General features: G+C 36.9%; 1 protein-coding gene across 1 annotated transcript in view; it reads left to right on the top strand.

The window, feature by feature from the left end:
• The window catches only part of LOC136841751 (serine/threonine-protein kinase Chk2-like), a 129,341-nt gene that overhangs the window by 23,316 nt on the left and 87,898 nt on the right, over positions 1-18,127 (top strand). Inside the window, 2 exon segments of the mRNA XM_067109009.1 lie at positions 8,219-8,316; positions 8,319-8,375. Of these exon segments, the coding sequence (XP_066965110.1) occupies positions 8,219-8,316; positions 8,319-8,375 (155 nt within the window).

Genomic DNA, 18,127 nt, shown 5'->3' on the forward strand with positions numbered 1-18,127 from the left:
GTTTTACTCTGGTGGCTCCCAGTGGCCACACACCGAGTGTGTCTCGGACCTGCTGGCTCTGTTGTATGAGAAATATTCCCCCCATGGCACAGACTTCTGCACCTGCTGCCTGTGAGAGGTATTACCAGGCAGTGGGGGTGATGGCACTTCACACCTGGAGACTATCCAGCATTTCCTTCAAGCAAGAGGATTGTTTCTCAACACATAACAAGATGTCTGGATACTTGCAGGATATTCAGCGGCTGTGTACTAGGGGAAATGAACTGTCTTCTGTAGTTTGTGTAGTTGATGAAGTATCTCTCCAATCAGAACTTCTATTCAGCAGGTAGCAAACTTTCTCACCCTTCTACGCCATGTGAAGCTTCTCTTTGTCTTGGCTATTAATGGCGATAGAGCTACCTTGGCCAAGTCCATCGGTTGAAACATACAAACCTAAAGTTCCTCGTTGGACAAGTCGGCAGAGTTTTTGGCTAGCACTCTGCTAGGCCCAAGTTCGAGTCTCCGCCCGGCCAGTTAAGAATTAGAGGAATTTATTTCTGGTGAAAGAAATTCATTTCTTGGTATAATGTGGTTCGGTTTCCACAATAAGCTGTAGGTCCCATTGCTAGGTAACCAATTTGTTCTTAGCCACATAAAATAAGTCTAATCCTTCGGGCCAGCCGTAGGAGAGCTGTTAATCAGCTCAGTGGTCTGGTTAAACTAAGGTAAACTTGACTTTTTTTGAAGGTCTTTACATTTATGGCTCACCTCAGCCACCCCTCATTCTGATACCTGGGCCAAAAGGCAAAGTTGAATGCAGACCAACAAGTGGGCAGGGCTTCTCCCCTACCATCAGTAGTTAACAACCTTGCTGAAAAGTTAAACGACCATTCCAATGTGCACCTGCGAATTAATTTATATGTAAAAGCCTTCAGGTTTGTATGTTAGAATAAATACAAATTACTTTAAAAATTTTGCTATTTTTCCTAGCACATGAACCTATGCTTTCATAGACATTGTTTAGCACTCCTTGTACCACCCTGTGTAGTTCTGGTCTCTCTCTAACTCTGGAGCAGAACATAGCTGCAGAAGGGGTAGCTCACACAGGGAAAGAGTAAGGCCAGCTCAGGTCATGGGTGACTGTAGACCCTCTTGATAGGTACAGTAAAGCCCCCTGTATTCGTGGGGGTTGCGTACCCCAACCCCTGACGAATAGTTAAAATCTGCGAACAGTTAACACCCCTCTAAAAATGCTTATAACAGCCTATCTTGAAAGTTCAAATAACAAATGTATACCTTTAACTAGCATCCTAAATCAGATATACCTTAAACTATTATCCTCTTATTGTATTAATCTTTGAAATGATATTATTATCATTTCAAAGTCATCTTAAACATTTTACCCTTAAAAATATATAAGTACAGTGACCCCCAGTTTTACGTGTTTCACATTTCCGTGGTTCACATGGTCTCAGATTTTTGTGGAACATATCATTCAGTTGTCCACGGGGGAAATTTCACTAATTTGCGGATTTTTATGTGGGCTGTATCTCTAAAATTATAACTAATTCATTTTTTTCATAGAACAACACTATTTATTCAATAATCACTGTATTTTTTCATTAAAATATATGTATACTGAGAGAGAGAGAGAGAGAGAGAGAGAAACTATGGTTTTTACATCGAAGTCTCAGCGCAGTATAAATGGATTCTGTAAGGGAAATAACATTTTGTTGATATTTTGCTGTTTTTTTCCATTAAAGTAATATGTCTATTGTTTGAGAGAGAGAAAACTGAAGTGTTTATCTGTACATCGAAGCACCGTAACTTGCTGGTGATGAGAACTAAAGGCACTTAAACTATGGCTGTGATTAGAGATGAAACATCAACCGTGATAAAATAATCTCTTGTGTACTGTTTTATTATGTTATGTGCGATAATCATAGTCAACTAAACTTGTAATGAAATATCATACAATAAATCAGATAAAGCAAAAAATATGGCAGTGCTACCTACGTTGATCGATCTGTCATGAATTGCTGGATTTGTTTATTTTCATGTTTTTTTTATGCTTATGGTACAGTAATTGACATTATTTTCATTTTTTTCCATTAAAGAATATGTACATTACAGTACTGATTTACGAGAGAGAGAGAGAGAGAAGAGATTACGTTGTCACAGAAAATTTGCTACTGGAGCCTGTGTGTGAAATTTGCATTTTAAATATTTTTATGGTGATTAGATCAATACAGTATAAATAGATTCTGTAAGTGGATTAACATGTCATAGATATTTTGCTGTGTTTTCTCAGTATATATATACTGAGAGAGAGAGAGAGAGAGAATGATGGCACAAGAATTTTTTAATAAATTTATGGGAGATGGTGAGGACTAACCACAAAATGACGTAAACCAATAGCTTACTGTAGTAAATCAATTTTTTTTTATCAAAAATATATTTGTGCGTAATCACGAAAATACTACCATGATGTAACAAACCTAGCATTCTGTTTGGAGGTACATGTCCCACCATTCTAAACTACCATGTATTTTAGATGCTCTGTACTAGTACTGTATAGAGCAGTACAGTAAATATCATTTCAAAATCATATTACAACACAGGAAAATATCAGTATACATAAAATGTATGCCCAGTGCATTACAGTATGCACAGAACGATGCGCAAAGTTACGTAGGCCAAAGAAAACATGCGTGTCTGAATGATAGGGGATACGTAAGAGTAACAGTTGTAGGTTGGTGTACTTAATTTTGCAACATGACTTTGAAATGATATTAGGGTGTTGTGGGATGACACTTTGAGGTATGTTTTTGTTTGAACTGTCAGTTTTAGCAGTGAACAATTAAAATAGGCAGTTATAAGCATTTTAGGGGTGTATATAGCCTACTTAAGAGTAACAGTAGTAGGAGAGTACTGTAAAGTAAGGTTACTATGGGTGTTTTGGGATGAGGTTTTGCAGTGTATTTTTGTTATAAATGATATTAAATTGTTTTAGTATGATAATTTTTGGTATATTTTTGTTTGAACTATCAAATTAAGCAATGAGATGTTAAAATAGGCAGTTATAAGTGTTTTACTGTAGGGGTACAAGGTCTTTGGCAGTTATAAGCATTTTTAGAGGAGATTTTTGCATTTCTGCAGTAGGTTCTGGAACCTATCCCCGTGTAAAAATGGGGGAGCACTGTACATAATTCTAACCCCTCCAGCCAATAACAGAGAGAGAACATCTTTATATCAACCACTCTCCCTTTATCTCGATCTATCTATCTGTATATATCTATCCATCCATCTCACATTCTGAGTATCCTTTGGCATGAGAAAAAGAGAGAGAGAGAGAGAGGGTGTTTGTTCTTACATATTATGACAAAGAAAAAGAGAATAACTTTGGAAAGATATCAAAAGATGGAAATTCGTGATTCATGAAGGAAAAAGAAAGAGAGATTTTTCAGTATCTGTATGACCATCTGTGGGCAGCATTGTTTCCCCTTCTGGTCAATATGTCAGTACTTCAAAGTTAATTGACAGGTACCTGCATCCCCCCCTTTGCTCTGAAGAATCCGAGAAAAGACTAAGAATGATGTTTAAAATTTTTAATAATTTACTACACAAATGCAAAAAGTTGTAATTATAGCATGGAAAATATGAAAAAAATTAATAATGAAGTTATGTCACGTTTACCTATAAACTACAATATACAAAACAAATAAATATACTGTACAGTGAACCCTCGCTACTTCGCGGTTCGACTATCGCGGATTCATGACTTCGCGGATTTTTTCCATTACGTATGTATATTATAAGAGAAAATATATAGCGGATTTTCCGGAAATTTCAAAAATAGTCGCGATATATGAAGACCCAAATATTTCATTAATTCCATTAATAATTATTAATATCTGCTAGTACTGTTGGTTCATTGCATTATGACATATAATTCAGTACAAAATGAAATTAAACAAAAAGATGCTTCACTGCATCGCGGATTTTTCAGAAATATTCATCGAAAAATTAAAATTAAAAGTACCGCCATATCGGCAGCCATATTGCGGAAAAAACAGCGATGTTTCATCATGTTACGTGAGAAGAACGGCTTGCGAGACCGACGCGCAAGGACTGGAAGCTTCGTATATAACAGGCACTCGGACAAGGCACGTGAGTGGTACATAAGAGAATATCTTATCACTGTTGATGTTTCATCTTAAATCACTGTAAAAATAATTAAAATCCGAATTTCATACGTAAGCAACTCAAGGATACTGTATACTCTCTCATCACCAGCTTGTCAAGACTTAGTCAAGACTTAGTCTCGTCCCAGGCTACTGTGCTGTACAGTACACACACACACACACACACACACACACACACACACACACACTCACTCTCTCTCTCTCTCTCTCTCTCTCTCTCTCTCTCTCTCTCTCTCTCTCTCTCTCTCTCTCTCTCAATGAATGAAATATGAATTACTGTATCATAAACTTTTATGTACAGAATTAAAAATAATTTCATTGATAAATTTGTTTCTTTTAGCAACTAAAAAATTATTTTCCTAATTCTTTCATTAGTAGTGAGCAGCTTCAGTCAGCTGATTCTCAGAACGTAAACATTACAAATATGGGACGATCTTTTTTTTTATGCATATTACTGTGATAGGAGATCAAAATAGTAATACAGTGTTTAAGTGCATAGGAAGTGTTTATAACAGTGTGGGAAAGGCTATAAAGCCTTTAAATATATACCATGTATATACAGTATATGCCTCCCTAGGGAGGGGCCAATGCTACTTCGCGGAATTTCACTTATCGCGGGGGGTTCTGGTCCCCATTATCCGCGATAGACGAGGGATCACTGTATGTTACATATGCATAAAAAATGTATCTCATTGAGAGAGAGAGAGAGAGAGAGAGTTATGAAATACAAAGAACATAATTTAGATTAGATGAGAGTGAGAGGGATTTTTCAGTATCCTTCGTAGTTCTACCCTTGCGGTCAATATGTTAAGATATTTGACAGTTACACTCCCCCCCCCACTTCAAAGCTTTAGGAAAATGAGGGAAAGAATTTATATTGAACTAAAATCTTACTAATCCACTATATTTTCTTTAATTAATTGATAATTTGTTGTTTAAATTAATATTAATATTTGAAAATTGGTAAATCACTTATTTATCATACAAAACAAGTAAACATACATATTGCATATGCATAAAAATTCTCTCATCTTAGTAAGAGAGAGAGAACTGAGAAAGAAAAGGAGAAAGAGAGAGAGAGAGAATTATTTTTATTTTTTAATGTTATTATTTAATCTTATTAAACTTAATATTAATATTTGAAAATTAGTACTGCAATATTAATACAATATTTGAAAATTAGTACAGGCAGTCCCCGCTTATCGGAGGGCTCAGTTATCAGCAATCCAGTTTTACGGGGCTTGTCTAGCGACGAAAATCGGCGAATTTCAGCACCGAGTTCTGCATATCGGCGCAGATTTCCGCTTATCGGTGTTAATTTCGTCTTAACGGTGCCGATACATACCTAACAGACGTGCCGAAAATCATCAATTTTCACTTAGCAGCGATTTTCACTTATTGTCATGCTGTCAGAATGACCCCCGCCAATAACCGGGGACTACCTGTACTTTAAATCATTTTTTGTCATAAAATGTATATGTAGGTAGAGTACAGGCAGTTCCCGGTTATTGGCAGAGGTTCCATTCCGACGGTGTGACGATAAGCGAAAACCGACGATTTTCGGCTTTTTTGGGGGGGGCCATTTTTGGGGCTTATAAGCACCGGTAAGTGACGAAAATTTCTGATTTTTTGTTATCGGTGCCTCTCCTAGGTATGTGTCAGTGCCAATATGCAATTATCGCCACTGATAAGCGGAAATTAGCACCAAAAATCACCTATTTTCGTCAGCAGACAAGCACCAAAAAACCTTATCGCTGATAACCGAGCCTGCAGATAACCAGGGACTGCCTGTAGTTTGTAGGTTCCACAGAAAATTCCACGAATTGTGAGAACGTGTGCCCCAGGGGGTTTACTGTACAGTATTTGTTTTTTGAGATGATTTAGTGACAGCCTAAGTGCACCAAGTGTGAGTAACTCCATCCATGAAAGCATAAGTTTGTACTTTAGGAAAAATACAAATTGCTTTAGAATTTGGTATTTCTGTTTGTGCTGGTTATGGATGTTTTGATTGAAGAGATTAAGAATAAAAATCTTTGGGAATTGTTATATGCAGATGATCTGATGGTTATGGCACAGACTGTTGAAGAATTGCAGAGAAGGGTAAGAGAGTAGTCTGAATCTCTTGAAAGAGGTAGTGTGAAGGTAAATGTGGGTAAAAGTAAGGTTTTGGTGTCCAGCAAGCTGGGAGGGGATGGAAGAGGTCTACTGTAGATTTAAAATAGGTAGAGACTCAAATATTAGGGTCTGTGTGAAGCCATGAAAGTAAGGAGGATGTGAAGCTGATGAAAGTAGGATAAGAGCAGCTTGGGGGAAATGAAGAGAGGTGGCAGGGGTAGTTTATGATATAAGAATACCAAATAAACTAAGATGTATGGACATGTGGTAATGCAGAGTGAGGTTGAAGGAGTGGAGAGGGCTTGTGTGGAATCTTTTAGTGGTAGAATGTCAAGAGGGTGGTAAAGGATTAGATGGAGTGATAAAGTGAAGGAGCATTTGGAGAAGAGAGATTTTTTAACCTTTTCATTCATGACTTTTTCTATACTGGTAACTTTCATGCAAGTTGAATAATGAGTATAAATTGCAAGATACAAAAAAATTTTGCAATTCCCCCCCTAAAAAAAATGTACCAAATAAAAATTGCAATAAAGTCTGTGTTTTTCATCCATAGCACACCAGGGTATATTACCTAGTTATTGCAATGCAAAAAGTTGTAATTATAGCAAGGAAAACTAAAAAAATAAATGACAAAGTAGTGTCATGTTTTTCGTAGCAAAAATGCCAGTCACCCACACAATATGAAAAAAAAAATTTTATACATTTTTTTTTTTTTTTCTCAAAGATGTGTAGTTTGGACATTTTTCAAGGTAAACTGCTCAATTGTTTCATTTTGCAGCTGAATGATTGCTCTATACAGTGGCATAAAAAAAATCTGTGAAAAATTACTTTGTGTAGGTAAAATAATGAGTAGAACTTACAAGGTATGTGAAGATTTTTCAGCTTGAGCTTTCCTCCCAAAAAAAATTATTGCCAAAAAACCTATTTGTGATAAAGACAGATTACCCAGATAGATTACATAGTTTTTTGCAATGCAAAAGTTGTAATTATTACAAGGAAAATGCGAAAAAATAAATGACAAAGTAAAGTCACGTTTTCCTTAAATATGTGACACTCAGGTAATTATAGAATACAAATCTAAAACTTTTCAAAGCAAATAAACATACATGTTACATATCTGGAACACTCCCTGAAAATTATCCCCATCTTATCTGCTGGTTTGTGCTTTTTTTTTTGACATTTGAGTAAGTCACCAATACATGAAGGACTTAAATTTGGATGACATTTACATCAGACATCAGTAAGCGAAAGGTTTAAAGGAAGATGCTCCCAATTGGAATAGTTGGAAAAGACTCACCAAAGGAACTGACCCCCTTAGCATAGGAATAGCAATTGTAATTAAGTGTTTGAAGTTATAAATAATGGTAATTTCTTGTTATTCAGTTTTTAAATGTGCTTTACTTTTCATGAGCAGTCGACCCCCGGTATTCACGGAGCACAACCCCCCGCAAATAGCTAAAATTTGCGAATACTTGACACCCCTCTAAAAATGCTTGTAACTGCCTATTTTGGATAGTTCAAACACCAAAAAACCCCTCTAAAAATGCTTATATCTGAGTATTTTAACAGTTTTATCATAAAAAATGCATTTAGTCACAAAAATTATATGAAAATACAGTAATTAGTGAATATTTCTCTACGAAAAATACTGTGAATAGGCGAATTTTCCACTAGTAATGTGTATATATGTTCCACAGAAAAATCCGCGAATAGGTGAAGCCCGAATCTGGAGCCATGAATAGACAGGGGTCCACTGTATTTATTAAAATGATTTATAACAATCCTTTATGCAAGGACTGTTTGAGTCAGCCATATGAGAGTTAGGAATGGGTTTGGTAGATCTTTTTAATAATAATGATTCATGCATGGAAGTTTTTGATAATACAGTTTAAAGAAATTTGTAACATCTTGGTCTGCAGAATCAGCCGGGAAAGAAAATCTGCTGCGGAGGTGTTTGTTGTTCTGGAAGATCTCTCTTGTAATGGAACGTTTGTTAACCAGCAGTTAGTAGGCAGAGGAAAAAGAAAATTCTCCAAAGTAATGATGAAATAGCTCTTGCCCACTCGACCAGAAAAGGTAACATTCAATACTCTCGTACAAAATAATGTTTGATGCATATTTTCAAGATTTAATCTTTTGTAAGGATTTTAAAAACAGTAGTGAAAAAATAGAACATATACAGCATGTAGTTTTTGATGTTTACATAATTCATTATTTTATTTCCATTTTTCTATATTTTAATTTTTTCATACTTCATTCATACATCACATTGTTTGTTCATCCATGTTTCATATCAAGCAGAAATTTGTTGGCAGTTTGCCACCTTCTTATGTTCATAGTTATTTAACTTTTTTTCTTCATAATGAGATCAAAAGAATAATAGCAAAGAAGCTGAGCTCTTCCAAGGTATGTTTCTCTGTTATAAGTCAGTAAAGGATTGTTTTCTGCCATTTTACTTTTTATTATCACAGTACAGTCACAGGAGTTGGGGACCACAACCACCTGTGAAAAGCGAAAATCCGTGTCAAATTGTTAACAATCTTCCAAAAATGCTTAGCCTATTTTAATAGTTCAAACAGCAAATATACCTTAAACTCTCATCCTACACAAAATATACCTTAAACTATCATCTTAAAACTGTAATATCATTTCAAAGTCATCTTATAACATTACCCTTTAAAATATATGGCTTACAGCTATGTGTGAAAACTAATCAGTTCCCTCTATATTCAAGCACAGCCATTTTCTCTCATACAGCATTCAAGGTGTCCCATTTCCTTTTTACAGTAGATAGGGGAAACATTGGGATTTCACAAGTAGAGTTAAGTACTGTACCAAAATATTTAAGTATGCATTGAAAAAAAATACCAAATTATAAATGCAATCAACAGGGATAAAATATTCTCTTGTGTACTGTTATGTGTGTTAATCATACTTAGAACCAACTAAAATTGTAATAAAAACGCTACAGTAAATCAAACGAAGCAAAAAAAATTGTAACGTATGCGTGTACCCATTTGATGCCATCACGAATTTCCTGGAGTTTTAGTTTCGTATTTTTTGAACAGTACTGATAGAGAGAGAGAGAATTGAGGTACATTTACATCGGTAAAATGTTTGTGTTTTTGAAGGATTTTACTTTAACATAAAGTATGTTAGTTTATGTTTGTAGTATACCCATTTTACTTTTATGTGCAAAATTAAAAATAATAATTCCATTAATACAGTCGTTTCTTCTAGCAACTTAAAAATTATTTTCCTAATTCTTTCAGTAGTAGGCTCAATCAGCTAATTCTGAGAACGTAAACATCACCAGTGGCTGGACGATCGATTTTTTGTATACATATTACAATGAAAATAGGTCAGCATAATAATACATTATACATGGATTTTATAAGTAAAATAACATTTTATTGATATTTTGCTGTGTTTACATTATTTGAAAATTAGTAAAAAAAATTTTTTTTTAAATGGAGTTAGTCACGAAAATATGAAAATAATTAGCGAATATTTTAGATATGCTCTAATGTCATCCTTAAGTACTTAATATCATTTCAAAGTCACCTTAAAACATTACCCTTAAAAATATATGGCTTACAGCTATGTGTGGAAATAAATCAAGTTCCCCTGTATTCAGGCACAGCCATTTTCTCATATACAGCATTCAAGCTGTCCCTTTTTTTTATTTTTACAGGACATAGGGAAAACATTGGGAATTCACAAGTAGATCCAAGAGCTGTACCTAAATATAATTAAATATGCATTGAAAAAATACATTTTATTGATATTTTGCTATGTTTAAATTATTATTATTTGAAAATTAGTAAATAATTTTTGTATCATAAAAATGTATTTTGTCTGGAAAATAACACGAAAATACAGTACAGTAATACCTCGAACTTTTGCGAGGTTAGGTTCCAGAACCCCTCATGCAAGGTGAGGATTCGTGTAAGTTTGGTACAGTCACTAGAAATGCTAATAAATGCTATTTCCAAAGTTTAAACACTAAATATGACCCTAACCTTGCTCCCAAAGTATTAAGCTAACTTTTAAATGAAATTAAATTTACTGTAATTTCATTTAAAAGTTAGCTTAATACATTACCCTTATAAAGGAAATAAATGGTTGATGTAAAAATAGAGTACAGTATCGTAATGGGTATTGTATTTGCCACACTAGCTCATTGTTTTCTCTGCTTCACTAGGTAAACTTCATAAGTCACAGTCATAACGAACGTACACAATTCAGTAAAATGAAGAAAGCATGTACGTAATGTTTGCAGATGATAAAGCTAAAGTTCAATCAATTCAAAATTATGTCCTGTACAGGTAAAGATGTATGGAGAAATTATAACTTGTAAAAATATGTTTTACACTTGAAGGCCTGAAAACTTATAAAATACTTCAGAAATTAAACACTTTATGCAGGGGTATCACATCTTTGGAGAGTGCAGTAACTTTGCAAATGGGTATCACATCATCTAAAAGTACACTAACCTTACGTGCTGTAATTACATGTAATACAGATTGCACCAGCACTTTTCTCCGAGGTTAACAAAGTAATTTTCACAGAACAACACTAATACAACTCTTAGTTATGTCTCTGATCTGTTTTAGTACGTTAACGAATTCATTTTATCAAACCAACATGACTGAACAACCTTATCTCAAGATCGCGTAGGGTTTTTTCTTTTAGTACACAATTGATGTAGTATGGTGGGAACAAATTCGGAGGTTATTAAATGAAACTCTGACTTTCCTTAACCTAATCTATTACCTTAATATTACAGTGGTCTGAAGACCTTCAAAAAGAACCTTATCCTAATTTTATTTACATTTGCGACAGTTTATCGATTATCATCTTTTAATACTTAACGTATTTCCTACATACCGCTAAAGTTTATCAAAACAATCTTGCTATACCTAACTTAGCCTAACTTATTACTACCAATAATCAAATAACAAATCTCCAACTGTGGCGTATGTCCCAAAATGGTTCCATATCTTTCTCAGTACAGGCGGTCCCTGGCTTACAACGGGTCCGGCTTACGAAGTTCCGAGGTTATGATGCTTTTCAAATACATTCATCAAACATTATTTCCCGATTTATGACGCATGTTCAGGGGTTACGACGCCGATCCAATGGAAGAAATGTGGCTACAAAATGGCAGAATAATAAAAATTTGGAGGTTTTTTTTTTTTATGAAAAACTCAATAAAAATGCAGTTTACATTGTTTTCAATACACCCAAAGCGTTAAAAGTAAGGTTTTCTTAGGATTTTGGATGATTTTCGACAATTTTTCGGCCTACGATATGGCATAGTAATGGAACCCTCATCGTAAACCAGGGACTGCCTGTACTTCATCTCAGAGTAATCCAAAGACAATCAGTTAAGTCAGCACACAATTTGGGGATCACCATGGAGTTTATTTTAGCTATGACATCCAAGCTGAGGGCAGAAACCACTTTAGAATTTATTAATGCAGTATTTTCTACACAAGAATTTGAGATCCCACTTGCAACAAAGTCAGTTTACAGATATTTAAGCACCTGTGATCCCCATCCTACTTGGAACAGACACCATCTTATGTAACTGCTATATACAACTTGGAATGGAACCTGAAAATGGATTCAGTCTCACCAGCTTTTCAACTGATTTGTTAATGTCATTACCATACAGACTTATTTCCACCGTAGTCCCCATCGGTAGGTATCAACTCCAAATAGCTCCTGCTAATGAAGTTTCCTAACTTCAAATCAGGCCTCTCACAAATTAGGTGCAGGGGAGCAAGTCACTCTACCCTGACACATTCAGCAAACTGCAAGTAAAAAAAGAAGAAACAAAAATGAAACTTAATTATCAAACAATCACACACCAGCACACACCAAATATTTATAAAAAAAAAAAAAGAAAAATGTAATTGGTTTCAAAAACACAAGCCGCTTCTCACAAACAATTTTTCGTACTACCACCACACTTTCCCTTACTAAAGTATAGGAAATCTTATTTCCTTTCTTTCTTTTTTTTTTTTTTTTTTCAAAATCCCGTTCTCACTACCCATTCATACTTGGAACTGGACCTTGACTTCCGTTCCATGGCATCGCATTCACCACCTCTTGTCCACTCACTTCTACTCTAACCGCACTAGACTCACAAAGTCTTGGTTCTAAACTACTTACACCAACTTCATTCAAACTGGAGACTTACGTCTGCTTCAACCTCACCAACACCCGACATGGCTTCTATCATCTATTCTGTACTCTCACTTAATTCTGCTAGGCTCCGACTATCCAAAACTTCCCCACTCACACTCCCTAGTGGTATCCAACATACTCAAATCTTGCATATCCTCATCCATATTCCGTGTACTCTCCAAGTTTACTCCTTCCACATCGTGCTCAAATTCCTCAAAATCAATTACACCCTCATTTGTACTACCACCAAACAACACCACAAGGGTATTTTCACTTCTCACGCTTACTGACTTCTCAAACCCCTCAGAATCAAACAACCCATCATGCGTACTCTCTCCAAACAACCTAGTAAATGTACCCTTGCTCTTTCTACTCGTACTTTTAGACCTTCTCTTATGTTCCACCAACACTAGCTGTTTGTCTCCCCAGTTTATATCTTCTATTTCTTCACTCTCCTTTTCCTTTTCCTCCTGTAACAACTTCACATCTACCCCTTCCATGCCAGAGGGCTCACCACGGTAAACAGCCTTCACACGTAGTTTCTTTTGGGTTGGGGTGTGGTACAGCAGGCGTCCTTCATGTGACCCTCCATTCCACATCCTTCACACTTGCTCCGAGCTTTCTTACATGTCCTGGCAAAATTACCCCTCATTCCACATTTTCCACGACTTCCAAATACTCCTCTTACTCTTCTTCCACTCTGGCAGTCTCTCACTCGATGTCCCACTGTGCCGCAGCTGAAACACTTCATTTCTTTCGCTTGTACAGTCCACCAACATATGCCCTCTCTTTTCACAGCCGAAACGCTCTCCATTGGCCAATCTGCAATCCGCTTTCATGTGCCCAGTCCTTTTACACCTGGAACACTCCTTATCACTACTACTCATTCCCATCTGACTTCCCCTCAAATTCGCATTCATTCTATTCATGCTTCCACTCCTAAACCTCTCTCGGCTTCTGCTGCAGTTCCTTTTTCCATTATTACCCACATTCACTTGCACATTCTTTCTTCCTCTTTCCACCCTGGCTCTCCTACACTCCTCCAACATTACACAGCTGTCAAAGACCTTCCTCACAGGAAATTTTATTCCTGCACTAAATGCACTTAATAAAACTATCGATGTTAGAATCACACTTCAGCTTCTGGTATTAATAGAAAATGTAAATAACTAAACAACTGTAATTTAAGCACTAGCATAGTCAACACAAAAAGTAAATTCAAAGTAGCACCAAGTACGGAAACAAGCATGAATATATGATAAGTTTCCAGTTTACAATTAAAGGGAGAACAGAGAGTGCAGCGAATTAATTACTGAAGATAAATAATTGCTAAGCTCACTATGGAATTGACCTTGTAATTAAACTGATAATGAGGGAACCCACTGGCAGGTTAAGCTCTCTGCAGTACTGAAAAATCCATGGTTGAAGAGGTGGTAATGATGTCAATTCGCTGAGCAATCCCAGGAGCACTCCCAGGAAGATAAAGTTATTTAATAATCCATTCCCATGCTGATTCAATAATTAAAGTAGTATATGCCTAGAGTACATTAAAATCCTCTTGAAGGTGCGAGAGGTGATGCTTTCAGTGTGGCAGTAACAATAAGAAATGACCTTTCCTAAGACATTCACCTCTGCTTGGATTCGATGGTTTCTGTAATGTCAAGTTATTTGGCAGTTACCATCCTTACATGCAAACCACCAGAGGACCTCTTAGAAGCTGGGTCATCAATTATCAGGTTAATTTACGTAAAAGTGAATTCCAGCTGCTAAGAATATTTATCCAAAAAGTAAATTTATTAATCATAATGGAATATTCCAAATCAGTAAACAAAAAAATGACCCCAATACTGAAATTTCATACATCATGTAAAGGACCCCACACAGGGTTGTAAATAGTCACTTTCAACTTCCTGTTGAAGGTAGGGAAAATTTCTTATTTTTTTCTTCCACCGTGTGCATTTGCATATCTTCCTCTTTCCATTGATGTATTTTTTTTTTCTTAAATTGGCCAACCTTAAAGTTTGCCTGTGGGGGGGTGTGCTTGACATATATTTAGCCCATCCCTTAAGGGTTAAAGTTTACCTGGCCATGGGGTTTTGTTAATGTATACAGTCATCACCCAACCTACAAACATTCAGAGATATGAACAGACAGGGTCACAAGTTAAAACTGCGTTTGGAGCAGTCCTCTTTGCTACCCGTAAGTTCAGATTTTGCTCTGTGCGCTTATTCTGCTATTAAGAAATTTTGCAAAGGGCAGAAGAATACAAGGGAGAAAATTAACCTATTCCTTTAGCCCCTTCCCTGATTACCGCAAGTATCCTCATGATGAACTACCATGTATTCTTCTTAAAATCACAAGAATACTCGTTCATACTCATAAAATATTCCTACTTATTTCTATCTTCCCAATTTACCTCGTTCTTTGGTGAATTCCCATTTTCTATATTGCCTCTCCCCAAAAGAAATGTTTAGTGTGTATTTTTGTCAATAGATGGTGCTGTGCATTGTTTACTTTGTGAACTTCCAATTTCAGAAGTTGCTCCTGCAAAATTATCTTCAAGTTCATAACTTTTAGAGCATGGAAAAAATACTAAATTTGGAATGTTGCATGAATCTAGATTTTATTTTCTTTTTACCTTTCGTACGTCCAAAGTAATTCTTTTTAATACTGCATGACCTAACAATACAGTGAAAATAGTGTAATTGATGACCCACGAATTAACTCTGGAATGTAAATAACATCAACAACTTAAGGGAAGCGCTAACATCATGATGCCCCATTATAAGTGCTTGTTGCTACCTTATGATTGAAGGGATTTGCTTCAAGTATTTACCACGTATTCTACAACTAATAATGAAAATTCTCTGGTTGGGAAATTGAGAAATTCGACCTCTAAGTTAATTTTTTTTGCAGTTGAAAAAATCTTGATGTCACTCTTCAAAAATATTATGCAGAATAAAAACATTCACTCAAAAATTAATTTGCCAATGACAAAATCAAGATATATAGTTATTCTACACTCTGTAAAAGTTTCATTGAATTTGGTTCAGTGTTCTTGGAGAAATAAAATTTATTTTTGAATAAAGTAAGTTTTGAGAAAACAGCAAAAGAAAAAAGTTGCTTATTTTGTAATAACTATGAAACTATGACAGTTAGAAAGTTGATTTTGCACTAAAACTATTTTGTTATATAAGAAATATGCCCTGAAATTTACAATATAATCAAATGAATAGAACTGTGCTCTCTCTTGATTTATATGTTACCTAAAATTTGCTTTTGTACATATAACTTACCTGGTAATTATATACATAGCTGTAGTCTCTGACGTCACGGCAGAAAATTGAAAATCGCGGCAGCGCTAATGAATGGTCACGTGATACCCCTTCCCCGCCCTCTACAGGTGGTGAGAGGAACCATAACCCAAACTCTTCACGTTTCTGCCGTGTGGTACGGTAGACCGGTGCAGCTTAGCGAGAAATTATCGCTGATTCTTTTCGTTGGACATTGTTGGTGATGTACAATTGTTTGATTTGAATCTTTGAAGACATTGTTTGTGTAGCTTTCATCCCGCCTTCGTATTTAGCATTATGTGGACACTGGTCCCTCGTTAATATAGGTTTTGTAGCAGGGCTGCAAAACTAGATTAGGAAATTACCATTGACCCTCATTCTGTGTGTTCAGGGTGTAGAGGACAGGTTTGTTGGGTAATAGATTAACCTGTGAAGAATGTAAGGATTTGTCAGGAAGAATGGAAGATTTTAAATGCTTATCTGAAGGCTTCAAAAAGAAGAGCTAAGAAAAGCTTCAGCTAGGACTACCTCTTTTTTCCTCCGTGATAGTCAGGATTTATCTTTTTAGGTTACTAACCTGATATTCCTTCTAACCAAATCTCTCCTATCCCAGACCCGTTATTCCCGAACCCGATACGTGGCCAGTCTTAGGAGCACAGATGGATGCTTTGCTGCCATGGGCGGATGAAGTGAATCTTTGGTAGTAAGAAGTGCAGTGTCTTGTGATAGTGCAGTGGAGGAGCTGGCTGTTTGGCCCACTCATTCTCCTAGGCCTGGACCTCTGTCCAAACTCCCAGCACCAGGGAGGAGGCAAGTTGAAAGCAAGGGGAGGTGAGTGGGACCTGCCCGGCAGTTGGCCCCTCAAGCAGTCCTGTTGCGCTTCCCAGGATGCAGATATTGCCATAGAAAGGCACATCAAGGAGGTGTATGTCTTCGAGTATGTCGGTGAGGATTAAGCCTAAGAGAGGTTGGCGCCCGTAAAGATGTCTCGAGACCATTCAAAGAGGTCTGATTTGGCATCTCCTTTGGCAGTTCCCAAGAAAAGAGTGGCGCTTCAGATCAACCTCCTTAGGTAGTTTTTGGGAGAACCGCATGTTTTCGCATTCCGTCGGTCGGAGAGCGAGAGGCATGTGTTGGAAGCCTTGGAAACTTGCGTAAGAAAGAGTGGTGTTGTCTTCGCCTGTTGTTGCTGCTTCGGCGTGATTGCTGCATCTAGCGCCACGCCATCGCCATCCGCCGTTTAAGCCTGGCTCATCGCGCCATATGCCGCGCTCTACGATCCTCCTGGCGCCATGCAGCGCCAAATTGTTTCACCTGGTGACTCGTGAAGCTCCAACACCTGCGGTCCGTGCCTCGTTCAGTTCCGCATTCTCCTTCTTCCGCCCAACACTCAGATTTGTTTTTAGCGGAAATGAATAGGAAGCATTAGTATTCTTGGCTTTATGGAAAAAAAGTGATCCTTCCGTGAACGAACTGCAGGATTTAGCCCCGATTTCAAAGGATGCTCCTTCATCGAATGTGCGGCTTCCTCTGGCGATCCTGTGCTGCATTCTCCTCGGAAGACAAATCTTCCTCCATCTAGATCCTTGGCTCTTTCTCCGATTTCTGGTGAGTGATGTTGCTTGGAATCGGAGAAAGAAGCTATCGAGCTATAAGCAGCTGCTTCAGTGTTTTTCTGGAGAATTTTCAGTTCCTTTTCACCAGTATCTCCAGCTTCTCCGAGATCTCAATACACTGCGTGATAATAGGACAGACATAGCTGGCGCCACAGAATTAGTTCTTTCTATTTCGGCCAGAAAGGATTGAAGAAAATGGAGGAGTGGCTTGCAGAAGAGGAACAAGGAAAGACTGTGTGTTTTGTTTTCCCCCTTGGTAATAGATGCAAATCATTGGTGGTAGATGCGAGACTGGAGAATCTTTCTGTTTAGAGATGGCTGCCTCCTCCCAAGGAGATTTCTCTAGTTTAGTAGATTCGGCCAGGAGAATTCGGCTGTTAATTCAGCCAAAGTATTCTTTTTCCACATCGGAATTTGATCACCTCTGCAAGAATACTTTTAAGATTTTGGAAGTTATAAGTTTCTCGATTGGTCGGTTTGGAGCTCTTGGGAGAGGAAACTAAAAGCTTAGCGCCCTTCAGGGCCGATCAGTTCGCTTCCTGTCCTGTGATTACGATGGAATTCTCAGAAAGCGTGAACTATGGTGTTCTTTCACCGCTAAAGGGGTCTCGGTCCCAGAAGTCAGCTTTGTTGTTAGCTCCTTTAGATAGAAACATCTTTCGAGGAAATAGTATCTGAGATAAACCCGACTCTTCAACAGAAGGCAACTCAAGAACTTGCTGGC

This window comes from Macrobrachium rosenbergii, chromosome 9 (genome assembly GCF_040412425.1).
Source record: "Macrobrachium rosenbergii isolate ZJJX-2024 chromosome 9, ASM4041242v1, whole genome shotgun sequence".
NCBI lineage: Eukaryota > Metazoa > Arthropoda > Malacostraca > Decapoda > Palaemonidae > Macrobrachium > Macrobrachium rosenbergii.